The 15482-nt window shown below is 39.5% G+C and overlaps 2 protein-coding genes across 2 annotated transcripts; one reads left to right on the plus strand and one right to left on the minus strand.

The window, feature by feature from the left end:
* The first annotated feature begins 1701 nt into the window (after positions 1–1701).
* LOC122082841 (auxin response factor 11-like) lies at positions 1702–6007 on the plus strand. Its single transcript, XM_042650628.1, has 14 exons — positions 1702–2244; positions 2378–2493; positions 2612–2707; positions 2816–2872; positions 2969–3121; positions 3243–3327; positions 3487–3577; positions 3697–3861; positions 3970–4083; positions 4188–4260; positions 4343–4499; positions 4583–5220; positions 5413–5600; positions 5723–6007. The coding sequence occupies exons 1-14, from the start codon at positions 2172–2174 to the stop codon at positions 5868–5870; spliced, it is 2154 nt and encodes a 717-aa protein (XP_042506562.1). The 5' UTR covers positions 1702–2171; the 3' UTR covers positions 5871–6007.
* Positions 6008–8804: 2797 nt separating this feature from the next.
* On the minus strand, positions 8805–14909 carry LOC122082284 (PP2A regulatory subunit TAP46). The gene is made up of 7 exons (XM_042649745.1): positions 14882–14909; positions 12501–12556; positions 11747–11908; positions 10972–11007; positions 10800–10871; positions 9715–9995; positions 8805–9366 (listed from the first exon to the last, which is right to left on the minus strand). The coding sequence occupies exons 1-7, from the start codon at positions 14907–14909 to the stop codon at positions 9111–9113; spliced, it is 891 nt and encodes a 296-aa protein (XP_042505679.1). The 3' UTR covers positions 8805–9110.
* Positions 14910–15482: the final 573 nt, after the last annotated feature.

The raw sequence follows: 15482 nt of genomic DNA on the forward strand, positions 1-15482 counted from the left end.
ATACTGTTCATTAAACACTCACCATTTTCCTATTGGACATGATCCTGAAGGGATGTCTTTCATCCCTCTTACAGATTCCAATCCAACGGTTCTGATTATTATTATTCCCCACGCCCACCCACCCACTCCCTAAAAAGAATCCAACGAACTGCCTAACTCCTTTGATTGGGATCATGTTGTGGTGTGTTTATTCACAAGCTTTTATTTGATTAAGACTTCACTTCTGGTTTATCATTCATATTTTATATTCCCTCCCCCACCCATCTCCCCAAACCCACCTGTGCATTCATCAACTATAAAAATATCCTACCAGACCTGTTCATTGTCCAGGATGCCCCTCTCATTGACTCGCATTTACGTTTAGTGATGTGCATAACTGTAATTTCAGGTTCTCCATAAAGAAAAAAAAAATTGCCCAGGAAAAGAAGGAATTTCTTCACTCATTGATTTGAGTATTTGGATAAGACAATTGGAATAATGGGAGAAGTAAGGTGAAGATACTGGGATTTATGGGTTGAGTTTTCTATTACTTATTATTCTCTCTCATGCTCTGATCATGTGGGTTCTATGTGGATGATATTGTTCTTTATCTCCATTAATATAATGTACAAAATTATCTTCATATTGGCATATGAGAAACATTCTTCTTAACATAAAAGTATAAAGGCTAATCACATGTAAGGTATTTAATGATTTAAAAAATTACGTTCAAAATATCTCACACTTCATAAATATCATGTTTACGACATTTCACATTTCTTAAATACAATGTTTGGCAATACTTATTTCAATCTCATTCTGTGACAAATTGACTTCAACACCCAAACCACAGCACAAAGAGAAACAAGGAAAAGAAAATAATTTTAATACATCCTTTCTCTATTACAATCTCCATCTTAGTAAGGTAGAAAATTCTAGAGGTGGTAGTATGGGTAAAGTTGGAAATATAAAAAAAATGCCTTAAAAAAGTAATTTCTCTAAACATTGCTACTCAAATATAATTTAAACAAAAAGTAGATATGAAACCAATCCTCTCTACTTTTGCTTTCTCAACAACCAAACACACCGTAGTTTCCATCGTTTTTCGTGGTAATGTCAAACAAGACTGACCATCCGCGGTGGCCGATCAAAACCAAATGCATGGATACCGCGTGTTCTACATATCGCGATGACACGTTTCAGAAGCCATACGGAAACATATCTTACGTGTACCTATTGTAGGCTGTGCCCCATAAGTATGGGCGGTTTGTGGGCCACCACATAGATATATGAGAAATAAAATCCTAATTCCTATGCAATGGCACACGTTCGTAATTATTACTAGTCTTCAGTGTTAAATTATAACTCCCCCAGAGTCAGCTAATTCCTGCCGGGTTTAGTCGGGCCAACAGGGCATGCCTGCCTTAAAGCCGACAAAAGAAAAAAGAAAAAAATAGACGGCCAACTAACGGTAACGGCCATTTGCCTCTGGAAAACGTATCCCAAGACGTCGTCAGCAAAACTGCAACGCCAGCTGTCAAATTTTAAAGTACGCCGCCGTTATCTGACGGTGTCTCTTCTTCCGTTCTTTGAGCGTGCTGTACGGACAAAACTGCATATTTTTGGATTCTGGTCAAAATCTAACCACGGTTGGTTTAGGGTTAGGTTAACTGAGAGAGAGAGAGAGAGGCGTATAATAGCAAGCATGGAATGGGTTTATTAGGATTCGGTAACGGCGTTTTCTGAGCTTTCTTCGTCTTTCTCGCGGGAGAGGAACTGGGAAACTGAACTGAGGGAAAAGGCGGTTTCTGGGCTTGAAGAAGTGGTTTTGCGAAGCGGTTTTGTGAAATCTGGACCAAGAAGTGTAGAGATAGAGTAGCTGATGAACTGATAAAGAGAGGTTCTGTTACTAAGGTCCATTCATTCATTCATTCAAGATTAGTCGTTGACGGTTTATCTTATAGTTATGGATCGTTGATGTGAGATTTTGTAGTGGAACGTGTCGAAGGCTTCATTCAATCCAGAATAACAACGCTTCTTCCTTTTAGTCAAAGTTTTCTTCTTTTGGATTCTTCTCTTGTTCAACTTTTAGGATAAAATGGGTTAGTAGAGCGTAAGGAAAACGGCGGTTTTGCTTTCATTGACTTGAGTTGTTGGTTTTACGAGTTTGGACGAGGTTTTTTTTTTCTTCCATGGCGTATACAGAGAATTTTAGAGGTTCGTCGGTTTCGCAGCCGAATTTCTCCGGTGATCGGCAAGACACAGGTGAAATGACCGTTGGTTTCTTCTTCTTGATGCTTTCTGGTTATCCCAGAGGTGTTTTTTTGTAATGCTGTTTGCTTCCGAGGCACGCTTAGGGCTTTTGTTGCTGATTCGGGTTCCTTCCTGTATTTGACAGGCTTTATAGGTGACGAACTCTATGCCGCTCTTTGGAGAGCTTGTGCAGGTCCTCTCGTTGATGTTCCTCGGGAGGGCGAGAGGGTTTTCTACTTCCCGCAAGGTCACATGGAGCAAGTAAGCGGTTCTCTGTGATGTCTTAAAATTTTCAACAATCAAGCTTTGCTTCGTCCTCTCACTTTCCTTCTTACCTGAAGTAATTGTGTTTCTCTACCTGTTCCTTGGGATTTTACAGTTAGAAGCATCGACAAACCAGGAATTGAATCAACGGATTCCTTCGTTTAATCTTCTTTCCAAAATCCTTTGTCGTGTTATACACATTCAGTTGCTGGTATTCTTCTTCTTCGAAAACATAGCCTTTCTCTATTCACCTCACCCCCCCCCCCCTTTTTCCTTCTTCTTCAAGTTTTGTAGATTTGTTGATTTCTATTAATTCCAGGCTGAACAAGAAACAGATGAAGTTTACGCGCAAATCACCTTACAACCTGAGGCAGATGTAAGACTTGCTTACTTTTTGAATTTCAACCCATTAAATTGTTTAGTTGTGAAGGAAGAAAATTTAGTCTCAAGTCTTCTGATATAATTTCTACAGCAAAGTGAGCCGGGAAGTCCTGATCCAAGCACTTCTGAACCTCTGCGACCGACCGTTCATTCTTTTTGCAAGATATTAACTGCGTCTGATACAAGCACACATGGCGGGTTCTCCGTTCTTCGGAAACATGCTAACGAATGCCTCCCTCCGTTGGTATTTCTCATTCTTTTTGGTTGTTCTATTTACTTTGCTTCTCTCTCTGTATCTGTCTCTATCTAAGTATTTCTATTCTCTGTGCGATCTTCTTTATTTGCCGTGGTTTCCTTTCTTGAAGGACATGAACCAACCAACACCAACCCAGGAATTGGCAGCTAGGGATCTTCATGGGTATGAGTGGAGATTTAAGCATATCTTTAGAGGTGCCTGCAGTTGCATTTTTCCGTTTTTCTGTTCCTTGTGTGTCAATTGTGTTGTGGACTTGTGGTTCATATTTGTAGTGTTCGAAATAGTGTTTAACATTGGGGTGTGTGGGTCTGTAAATGGCTAAGTAGCATATCTTTTCAATTTAATTGTACCAGGTCAACCCCGCAGGCATCTGCTTACGACTGGATGGAGTACCTTTATCACTTCTAAGAGATTGGTAGCAGGGGATGCTTTTGTATTCCTGAGGTATTTGGACAAGGATCTTATTATGACCCCATCTTCCTCTCAGCTTTCTAATTTTCTGGATTTCGCTACTGGTACTTTGTAGTAGTTTCTCTTTTCACTCTCAGAGACTGGTTTTGTAGGGGAGAGAATGGAGAACTACATGTTGGGGTTAGGCGTCTTGCTCATCAACAAAGCACCATGCCATCCTCTGTGATATCGAGCCAAAGCATGCATCTTGGAGTGCTTGCAACGGCATCTCATGCTGTAGCCACTCAGACCCTCTTTATCGTTTTTTACAAGCCAAGGTTGGAAAAGTTCCTTTTGAGTTTGTGTTTCTGTCAAATAAACCTTCATGGGACTGTTTTCTCATTGTCTTGATGTTAATTGTTCCTCCTGATTATGGTTTTTGTTAGAACGAGTCAGTTCATTATAGGCTTGAACAAATATTTAGAGGCTGCCAAGAATGGGTTTTCAGTCGGTATGAGATTCAAGATGAGATTCGAGGGTGAAGATTGCCCTGAAAGAAGGTATTTGTGTACATTGGTGGAACATCTCTTATCTGTCTTGAATTCTTTTTGTTATATGATTTCCTGCTCTTTCACTTAATGTTTCCCTTGTTTTGGATGGTAAGGTTTACAGGTACAATTGTTGGGGTCGAAGATGTCTCTGCTCAGTGGAAAGATTCCAAATGGAGGTCATTGAAGGTTGGAATCTCTTTTAATCCACATATTTGGTAGATTCTTGTCTTCTCTTTGATCCTTCGATTCTTATATTCTTTCTTTTCAGGTTCAATGGGACGAACCTGCATCCTCTATTCAAAGACCAGAGAGGGTTTCTCCATGGGAGATTGAACCTTTTGTTGCTTCTGCTCCTTCTAACCTGACTCAACCACCAGCTATAAAGAACAAGAGGCCCCGACCACCAATAGATACCCCTGTCCTTGGTGAGAGAAACTTTAACCTTTTGTTTTCCTTTCTACCTGAGTTGGGTTGGATGTATTTTGAACTTTCCTGTTATGGAATGTAGAAACGGCTGCCAATTCTGCAGCCTCAGTTTTCTGGTATCCTGGATCAACCCAGTCCCATGATCTAACTCATTCGAGTAGTGCTGAAGCCCAAAGCAATGAAAGCCAAGTTTTGTGGCCTCCGATGCAAAAAGAAGGTAAGGGCAATCTCATCAGTGGCAGTAACAGCTGTAGGTCCAAGACCTGGACAGATGGGGTCTGGCGGCCATCTCCACAAGTGGATGTCTCCCTGAGTCTGTTTCAGGAGTCAGCAGAAGATCATAAAACTGGTATTACATGTTCATTTCCCCACGGTATCTCGACCCTGGATACATCAAAACCAAGCAACAACATGCTTGACCTTGTGGACACAGGTAAGAAACCTGAGATGTCTAGTGGTTGCCGTTTGTTTGGGTTCAATTTGGTAAATGTACCAAATGTCCCAGCTTCTACGGAGAAGGGATTGTCATACCCCATGAGTGTATCTAGTGCAACCACCGATGGATCCAACCCAGCAACTGGTTCTGGAGCTGATTCAGACCAAAAGTCAGACCTCTCAAAGGCCCCCAAGGAACAGAGACAATGTTTGTTACAGGTTTCACCGAAGGAGAGTCAAAGTAAGCAGAGTTGCTGTAGTTCTTCCACCAGGAGTCGTATCAAGGTATGCTAAAACCTGTTGTGTGTTATTCAAAGTTGCATGAGCCCAGATACGCGACCTACGTAAACTGGGAGTAATAGTGACAGAGACCCTATTAAGAAGAGTCCAGGACGCATATATTTTAATTAGGAAGCACAACAGTGGCCTTACATCTGATCATTTGTACTGATAGAAACCCAAATTTTGATTCTGAAGGTTCAAATGCAAGGGATTGCAGTTGGTCGGGCTGTTGACTTGACTGTGTTGGATGGGTATGAACAACTTATAAATGAGGTGGAGAATATGTTTGAGATTAAAGGAGAGCTTCAGGACCGGGACAAGTGGCTACTTGTGTTCACAGATGATGAAGGAGACATGATGCTTCTGGGTGATGACCCTTGGCAGTAAGTAACTTGAACCGAGGAACACAGTATAATGCTATATCATGTAAATTTGGTCGATTTGATTGGGTTAGTCTTAAGAGCTATTTTGACTCAAATACTGGGCTTTTTATGTTGTTTTGTAGGGAGTTTGTTAAGATGGCAAGAAAAATCTTCATCTACTCAAGCCGACAGCAATTGAAGAAGAGTCCAGGGAGTAAGGTCCCAACCTCATCTTTAGAGGGTGATGGGATTGTTGTATCCATGGATTCAGAGTTGAAAACTGAAACATGAAACACTGGTTTTTCTTTTGTTTATTCATTCAGCTGTCCAACTGCTTCCTTTAAGGACCCAATGTATCGGTATCCATAATGGTATAATACTGATATGGATAGGCTGTATTGGGTTTAATCAGATAGTTTTGCCTTCAATTTCGATTAAAAAAAAAAAACTATATATATTTTTTAAATAGTTTTACCCCCAATTAGAACATGCTGTTAACACGGAATTGTTTTTTTTTTTTGGGGGTGTGTTCTCATGTTTGAGGGTTCTAGTATAGAAGAATTAATTAGAACCAAGTTACAATTTTTTTAGCATGTTTTGGTTGACTATTTCCGTAAAATTTGGATGCATTTCGATCTTTTTAGGCCTTTTATCTTGTACCGCACTGAAAATATCAAATTGAAAATAATATCCATCGTTCCGCTAATGTCTAAAACTGTTGACTTAAAACGTGAAGATTTTTTTGACCTTTTCCTCTAAAAGAACATATTTGGAAACCCTTAGAAGGGGGAATTCATACTACTACACTCAACTCAGGGCTCGTTTGATAACGTAATCAGAAACGTGTTTCTGTGTTTTCTTGTTCTCAGAAACACAGAAACGGCATAAATACCGTTTGGTAAAAGTGTTGTGTTTTACTTGTTTCTTGAAGCATAAATTGAAATTTATAACAATTTATGCTTCAAGAAACATGAATGACGAAACAAGTTTTACTTGTTTCGCTTGTTTCTCGAAACAAAAAAGCGGAACAATTCATTCGACAAACCGACCCTTTTAAAAATCTTCTGTACATATTGGGGAGCTTCATTCGAAGATCGACAGTGGCCTCCCTGTACAACCGTTGAAAACGACCTGCAACTGCTAACCGAGATCTCTGCTCCTCCTGCGTAACCGACGACGATTGCAACGTTCTCCTCCTGCGCAACCAACGGTGGGGAGCGCCGCTCATTCGACGACCGAGATAAGCCTCCCTGTACAACTATTGAAGACGAGCTGCAACTGCTAACCGAGAGCTCTGCCCGTCTTGCAGTCACCCTCTTCACAGTGAAAGGAGAAGACGCACCGCTTCTGTACGAGAATCAAGAACTCGTCGAGCCAGACGATCTCTGCTCCTAAAGTGCCGATCCTTTCTGAGATCAGTACCTCCTTCCCTCGATGCAATCGAAACCGAGAAGAAGAAGAGGAAAAGGAGATGAAATTCCTGGTTTCCTCCTCCTTTGAACGATCCGAGAATAGTATCGGTTCTCTCTCTCTCTCCTTTCCACCCAGAAAGAACTCTCTGCTCTCGATCCATCTCTCCCTAAAATTTCTCCCCCAAAAATCAAAAGCCCTTTATCTTTTTATAGCTTTCACTCCTTCTCGAAGCTTCCTACTGATATACTTGCAAAGAATGAGAGAAGAAAGAGACTATTCGTTCTCTCCTCCTCCCCTCTCCTAACTGTCTTTCTCCTCTACTTGCAACAATCGAAGGAGAAGCTCCTCCACTGTAACCTTCTTACCCGTTTCTGTTTCCAGAAACAAGAATTATCAAACACCCTTCTTACCTGTTTCTGTTTCCAGAAACAGCAATTTCTGTTTCTGCCGTTTCTTGAAACAGAAACAGCAGAAGCATCATCAAACGGGCCCTCAGTTGTGACCCAAGTAATGGTGGGTACAACCAATGTCCCAGTGTGCCTAAGAGCAGAGATCGCTAGTAGGTTTGCTAAAAGTTTCTTCCTCATGGTTGCATATTCATTCTCAACAACACGTTCAACAGTTCACATGCTTGCAACTATTGGAAAGTAAAGATGCGTAGAGACCCATAATTTGATGATTAGGCCAGTGATAGTGCTAAGTTTGAAGCCAATGAGGGATTAGTGGTGCAACCAAAAGGGCTTGAGAGAATAAACAGAGGGAGGCAAGGATTTGCAGAAGAGGCGGTGAAGGGGGAGTAGCAGGGGGGAGGGCGGTATTGGGGAGACGTAGAATTGGCTAAACCAAATTTGGAGCCCGATTCTGGGTTTTATAACCTTGCAATATAGACAAAGCAGATAAATTCGTGTATACATATATAACCACCACCACCACTGCCATGCACAGTGGTTGAGAGTTGAGACGGGGATCTTATTTTGTATTCTTTGAGCGAGTAGTTGCTAGAATATCGCAGTAACAAAAGGTAGTGGTAGCAAGAGCAGAGGGAGCAGCCTTCTTCAACAATTTCTTCCTCTATTCTTTGCAGGTAATCGGAGCAGAAGCAGTAGCAGGAGCAGAGATGATATGGAGGTTTTGGTTGAGAAAAACAACACACTTAAACCAATTTGTGGGTTTTTTAAGTGAAAGATATAACGTAAGATCACTTATACTCAAGGGTGGTTTGATCATTTAAATAATAGTAAACTACTAACATTATCACTTAACAATTCCCTTTCAACGGAACGAGTATACTACAAATTTTCTTATAAAAATGAGAGACATGAGAGATCTTTTTTTAAATTCTAAGTATTCCAAAAAGTTATAAATATTTTTAAGGGTAATACAAAAGAAAAATCCCTAAGTGTAATGCTCCCAATGAAAAGAAACGATAGGGTAGTGGGGTTGGAGAAGGGTCTTGTAGTGGCAACAAAGCTAGGATCGAGACGGGCAATGGAAGCTAAGATTGGAGGTGGGCAAGGATAAACAGAGACCAAAGGTGTGGTATACATTCAAAATCTGATAAGGCATTCTACAAAACCAAACCAGACCAAACAAAACGCAACGCAACCTTAATAAATCCTATATGATTCCAAACACTTTTCCAAGTATTATTCTATAATTCATTGTTGGTATGTATTCCAAGAATCCATGCCAAATGCAAGGGTCCAACATCCAGTCATGAACTCACGATCAGGAGGATCCTTTCATTCATTTTCATTTATTATGAGCTAAAAAAAATTCAATAACTCGTTAAAAGTGAAGCTACAGATCATATGATGGATATTGTTAACCACACAATTCAACCAAAATTTTTGCACGATACAAAGTTACTTTGGGAAGGAGACTTTCGGTCACAGTTCAGTGCTGCAATAAAAATTCCTGAGCAGCAGCCATATATAAGTTGTCTTTGAAAATAAGAAAGAAATTCTATTATACATAAAAACAAGTGCCCTTATTAATACATGGTAGATCAGGAAAAATGGCACAGATCTTGCGACCGTAGAGAATCCAAAGAACTCAAATTCTTGTGAGACCATGACTAGGTTATGCAAGAACAAGATGAATAGACATTCTAAACAATTAGCCACAAGGAGTAAGCTTCTTATTGCCCGCACCACGAGGATGGTCATCTTTCCAGTCATCCCAAGCCCTTGCTTTCTCTACTGCAGCATCATCATCATCATCATCATCATCATCATTGTTGGGCCCAGGCTTTCGACCTTCCTGGTGCCACGAGGAATTGGCTTCTTCCAAGAGCCTCGCATTCATTTCTTGCCATTTATTCATCATTTCCATTTCACGCGACCCAGCCTCCTCTATGCTCATGGTTGGCAATCTATGGATCACAAAAACAACAAACATAAAGACCTACAATCTTTATTTTCATAGATGTTTCGTTTCTTTTCAAAAATTCCAAAGATTGGGGATCCTTATTTTCTTGGATGTTTCTGACCATGCTCTTATATTTTGCAACTCAACCCTTGGTTTGTGTAACCTCATAATACTACTCAACCCCAGAGCACATTTGGCAACAGAACTCAAAAGACACCTATCCATGCTTAAAACAAAAGATAAAAGACAATGACATAATTGCAAAATACAAGGGCATAGAACTCTATCCCAAGGAACAATATAAATATAGATCGTATTATTAAGCTAACCAGATGTAAAGCAATGATGATACCTGTGACCAGGCTGGAACACCTGCGCTGCCATGCGTTCCCTTTCACTTGTTAATCTTCCACCCACTAGACTAGCTGGTCCAAATATAAGAGGCTGATGTTTGTGGTCATGTGCTTGTGAAACCATCGCTCTCCCTTCAATAACATCTTGAGCAAAAGTGGCACAAGTGATTGGCTCTGCTGGTTTTGTATATTGTGCTCGAACTGCAGCATCACGATGCCAAGCCTCTGCTCTCTTAGCTCGCTCATCAAGGACATCACCAGCAATTTCTTTGCCCCCTTCCTGTACTTCAAGTATCAGTATTTTGTCGGCAATTGCAGCAAAAGAAGAGGGGAATGGGCAGGGGATTGGGAGCAGATGACAATGTTTTCAATGCGACACTCAGAGCAGACATGTGTTCCAATTCGTCAACATAAAGAATGGAATAAAACCAAAGTAGCATCACAGATGCATGAAATACCAACACAGCTATAAACTGACCATTTCTCTCTTTCTTATTTCCCCTTTTTATGAAATAAAAAATTGGAGGAAATTGGGATAATATATATATGAACTCTATAAATTTCAAGAGTTGTCAGGTGGCACTCTATGGCAGCCAACCCGTCTCACCATTCAAGTTTTAACCCAATATGAACATTACTATGGGATCTACGGTGTACAACATTAAAAAAATTGCCACAACGAACATAACAATATAGACACTTCACCAAGTTATTCAACTACTCCGCACCATATTGACCAAAATACATTAATATTTGGCATTAAATCACAACAAATAGCTTATTTCTCTTCATAACGTTAGGCAACTTATAGTTCATAACTAAGCATGAAATTGTTTGCGAGGCAGAGAGTTGATGTGAGGAAAAGGGATGCTTATAAGATGCCCATTTTGGCACAAAATAGAAGGGCTCACTCTTTCATGGTTCCTCCAAATGGATAACAATAATAATCATTAGCTCTATAATATTACATCATGTAAACTAAAAGCGGTGGACTCATTCGAATGTGCTGATAAGTTAGATGAGAAGATTACATAGCTTGTTTTCAATCACGTCATATAGTAATCACCTAAATCATTATAGATACCTGTAACTGCTTTTCCTTGAAAGCAGAAAGCATTTCTTCCTCTTTCTTCAACATTTCCAGAAGATCAAAAGCCTGCAACAATGGCTCCAGAGCAAGGACGTAGGATCAGAGTTTCCACATAGCAAGGAAAAATACAGGCACTAAAGTATTCAAAAAATTGACAAATGGGTACCTTGCAGAGGGCCAAAGAGATGGCAGTAAGCCACGCCTGTACAGAAGGACCATTGCAATTCAGAGAAATGCTAAAAAACTGAACCAAAAATACAAGAGAAATACTTGCAACAGGATTAAAACGAAAAATTAAACAGCCAGATGCAGGAAGTTCGTAAGTCTTAACAACCTTTAAACCTGCTGTGATCTGGATTTTCATCAGAAACAGAAGAAGAGAAATACTTGCAACAGGATTAAAACCAGAGCGTATTTCTGGCTTGTGGGTTATGTTTTGAACCCATTTCTGATTCAGTAGTTTATTTTCTTATTTAATTTATTATTCAATCTTGTAGTCACGCTGGGATACTCAGTAATTATTTCCATAAGTCTCACTTTCCTATTTTATTTCAGTTTCCTATTCTACCTTAGCTTGTTGTTTTGATTAGTTAAGTTCTTGACATTGATTTCATCAAATCCTTGGTGGCAATTCCAAGGTAATGTTTCAGGTGGTGATTCCTGAACACACGTCCCCATTCTTATCTTTTCTTATTGTTCTATTTGAAGTCTGATTTTGGTTCCTGAGCTTCCTACGATTTTGGAATATCTGAGGATTCTATAACCTAAACCCTTAGGTGATTAGAGAAAAATTGATGTAAATCTAGTTAGCAGCCTGAATTCCTGATTCATGACATGAAAACCAAGTCAGATTGCAATATCACATGCTTGTAATAACAGAATTAAAAGCATGCTGGTCAGAGCAAACTAAAAATGAACAGATGGTCCTACTCATGGCTAACCTCTCGTTCCTCCTCTCCATCATCATCCAACACATCTTCTTCCCCAGCCTCAATAGGAGTAGATAAAGCAGCTGCTTTGGAAGAACGCCCCCTCCGTTCTCTCCGTTCCTTGATTTCTTGCAGCTTTAACTCTGCAGCCTTCTGGTGCTTGAACCTAGCAATCTAAAATTGACAATATTGGAATAAGGATCTGGTGCTACTAAAAACTAAGGTAATATGTAAATGGTAACCACGATAAAAAAATAATTAAAAAAATTGGATATCCTTTTATACCCAGAATGGATACAGTAAAATCCACATCATTAAATATCTGACAGATCGTAGTTAACTGAGATGTAAGAATAACAAAGCTAAAATTGCAATGTGAAAGCCCTTAACTATTTTGCACATGCATTTTCTATCATAATATATGAGTCTAAATTTTCTAAGGCTACTGATTAATGAATAAGGGTATAAATCAAATTGACAACTAGAACAGTTCTCTCTCCCTCCACACACATCTTGTATGTTCTTCTTCCTCCTCCTCCCTTTCTTTTGGGTTTCCAATGCACTTCTGAGAATGCCAACAGCAATCAGAATCTGGTAAAAACCCCAAAAGCTCATTCCATCTTCCTACTGTCTTCTGCTTTGCTGTTATTTGTTCTTCTTTCTCTTTGGGGTTGGGGTTCACAATGCAAAGGGGGATTTTCCTATGAACTGGGGAAATGGAAAATGCCGCTTGGTTCACGTTGGGAAAACCAGTAATGGGACTCACCTTCATAGCCCTACGATCTGTTAGAGAAGCTGGCCTATCTTGAGCAGAAGTTGACACTAATACAGAACATAATAACATTTCAACGTAAATATGGGAAACAAACATGTCATGCCGTCTTCAGCTCAGCTAATCCTGAACTGACTCTACAAAAATCAAACATATGAGATAAATGTCAAACAAATCATTCAGTATTGCTTAACCTTAAACCGGTTAGATAATTACAAAGCAGGGATCCAAATATGGTATAGGAGTAAGATTCTGTAGCCCGTGAAGTGTCCAAAGATTCAATTTTCCATATACGAACGGCAGTTGATAACTGCCGTCGTTCGCTATAACTTCCGGCGGAGCCAAACGTGGATTTACTAAAATTGGCAAATGGGGAATTTTTCCTGATTCGTCACAGAAGCGTATGATAGTAGTACCTTACTCGTGAACGCTGGAGTCACTAGAGTCTAAGATCGTCTTTTCTAGTGGTCTGGCTCTGGCCTGGTAGCGGCCGCCGAAATGGAAGATCTGTGATAAAAAGTCCGAAATCTGCAATGCGTGACTGAATACGTGTCATGACTCATGTGGGTCCACTAAGCATGAGGCGGTGAGGTTGGGCTAGTCTTTCGAGTTCGGAATTCGGCTTGCCAGTTCGGTTTGGGCTGAAACCCTGCAGGGACACAGTCGGATCAAACTTCATGAAAACCCTGATTTTCTTATTTGTGATTGTTTTTTACCAGGAGTGTAACCTACGCCATTAGAGAAGTATTGAATCTGGCTCATGGTTACTTGGGCGAGCATCATATATCTAGGTGATAATCCAATGCGTGGAAAGAGACATAGAGAACGAGACATCAAAAATTATTAGATATCGCCTGGACACGTGGTGATCACCCAAGTAGCTATGGGCAAGACCTGATCGATCACGTTCAAGAGAGGAGCCGAATCCACAAGTGCCTCAAAAATTGAATCATTTTAAAAGCTATGAAGTCATTTTAAGCTATGAACTCAAATATCAAAATGGTGCATGTAGGGGTGTTAAAATGAGACCCAATTGGTTGAATCGATAAAAACTAATCAATCGAACTCTTTTTCAATCCAGATTCAAACTAAATCGATGTATATCAAAATCTTTTTACAACCATGTTGACTTATGTGGATGCTATGTAGATGATACCATTCTCTACACTATCATTGATGTGATATGCAAATTCCTCCTAGTACCATGAGGAATCTTCTCCTCTTTTTCTCTTTAATGAAATTTTCTTAATTTCAGAATATGGAAAAGAGAGAGAGAGAGAGAGAGAGAGAGAGAGAGAGAGAGAGAGAGAGAGAGAGATTACCAGGGGATCAGTGGCTTGATTCGATCTCCATGGAGGAGTTGTTGGAGAGGAGGAGAGATTAGAGGCCCTCCTCTTCAGGTAAAATAGGTAAAACAAGAGAAATAGAATTATGGAGAAGAGGATTGGAACTGAAAACATGAAGGCTTGGTAGAGTTTAAGTTGAAGTGCTTGAGGATAGAGGTGTGGAGGGGTGGGAGAACTTGGAAGACCCATTGATCTCTAAACTTCCAAAAATAAAGAAGATTTGAGGGCAAGGTTGCTTTGACCAAAAAACTTGATTATTTGCAGAGATGGGAGAATTGTTGGAACCATGCTATGTTGTATTTAATGGTGAGAAGTGAAATGAGATCTTGGGTGGAAGGACAGGTAGAGACATGAAATTGATCATTTAGTATTTCTAATTGTATATTCCTTTAAGGTTGGGATATGAATCCATGGAGAAAGCAACTTTATTAATAGGAATATACCTGAAGCTTTTCTTTTATCAACAATCCATTATGATATTCTCTTCTTTTTTATGATGGGACTAGGCCATGACTCTCCACTAAAGCTTATGAGCCCCACACAGAAACACCAAGCATGGCCCTTATTCACCATTGATTATCTCTTTCTTTCATCCAGAAGAAAGCCAAGGTTATTGCTTGAATGATAAAATAGAGTCCAAATGATTGATAGGGTACAGGGTGAATGCAACTAAAAACACTGTTTTAATCATGATATATGCTACTTTTTTTACTAAAAGCTTGAAAGACATAGCAAACAGTAGAAGAATTTGTTAATTACCTATCTTGATTAAGCCATGGCTAAGACAGATAGTGATCGATGTTGGATTGTCTCCTGGCTTTTCAACACCAACCCATGGCTTTTACATTACATTTACCAGTAACAAGCCTAACAGATAAGCCAAGCAATGGGGTGGCAAGTTAGGTTTAAGCTTAATTATCAAAATTAAACTGATTGATCCATTCCTACACTTTTTACATTTAGATTGCACATGTGGGGTTGGCTAATGACTCTTTATCTCTTAATTCAATCAAGACATTATGCACAAACCTTGAATCTTTATGTTAAGTAGCCCCATGTTCGGATTTATGACATATTTCGAATATGGATTAGTATGGTGAAGAATTTCAGAAGTGTCAATGGCTACATGAAATGGTGATAAGAGCTTTCTCCACTCTCTAGTCCTTTTTTCTCCATTGGAACTGAAGGTGTGAATTCATTTTTGTATTAGAAGTGAATTTTAATCTCAACTCTGAACTTACTTCATTCCAATACTGTTTACTGATATGGTTAGGTGACACAGAAAAATATTTACAATGAACTGAAGTCACAAATCAAAATCAATGACTAGGCAGAAAGGATAATATTTGCACTTCCCACTGGTTTGAAACATGTTTCTAAACATTTCCTTAATTTTAGAGAAGCTGGAAATTTTGTATATATCCATAGATAGAGGAGACTGGATGTTACTATGGGTTTATCTGATGATTCTTCTAAGGTAATAGATGAGACCCATTTCCATGTCTCAGCACTTCTCTTTTGTTTTTTCTGTCTTAAGGCCCTACAAGTAGCAACTTGCCCCATATGTTTAAGCAACCTTTTTTAACAAGCATGCTATCATGGTGCCATTTATTGTGTACTATTGTCATTT

This window comes from Macadamia integrifolia, chromosome 6 (genome assembly GCF_013358625.1).
Source record: "Macadamia integrifolia cultivar HAES 741 chromosome 6, SCU_Mint_v3, whole genome shotgun sequence".
Lineage (NCBI taxonomy): Eukaryota > Viridiplantae > Streptophyta > Magnoliopsida > Proteales > Proteaceae > Macadamia > Macadamia integrifolia.

Excerpts from the sequence above, each read along its gene's own strand:
- LOC122082841 (XM_042650628.1), top strand. The coding sequence starts at position 2,172 with ATGGCGTATACAGAGAATTTTAGAGGTTCGTCGGTTTCGCAGCCGAAT. Across the intron at positions 4,500-4,582 it reads AATAGATACCCCTGTCCTTG|AAACGGCTGCCAATTCTGCA; the intron begins GTGAGAGAAACT and ends TATGGAATGTAG. Across the intron at positions 5,601-5,722 it reads CTGGGTGATGACCCTTGGCA|GGAGTTTGTTAAGATGGCAA; the intron begins GTAAGTAACTTG and ends GTTGTTTTGTAG.
- LOC122082284 (XM_042649745.1), bottom strand. The coding sequence starts at position 14,909 with ATGGGGCTACTTAACATAAAGATTCAAG. Across the intron at positions 10,872-10,971 it reads TCTCTTTGGCCCTCTGCAAG|GCTTTTGATCTTCTGGAAAT; the intron begins GTACCCATTTGT and ends CCATTGTTGCAG. Across the intron at positions 9,367-9,714 it reads GTGTTCCAGCCTGGTCACAG|ATTGCCAACCATGAGCATAG; the intron begins GTATCATCATTG and ends TGTGATCCATAG.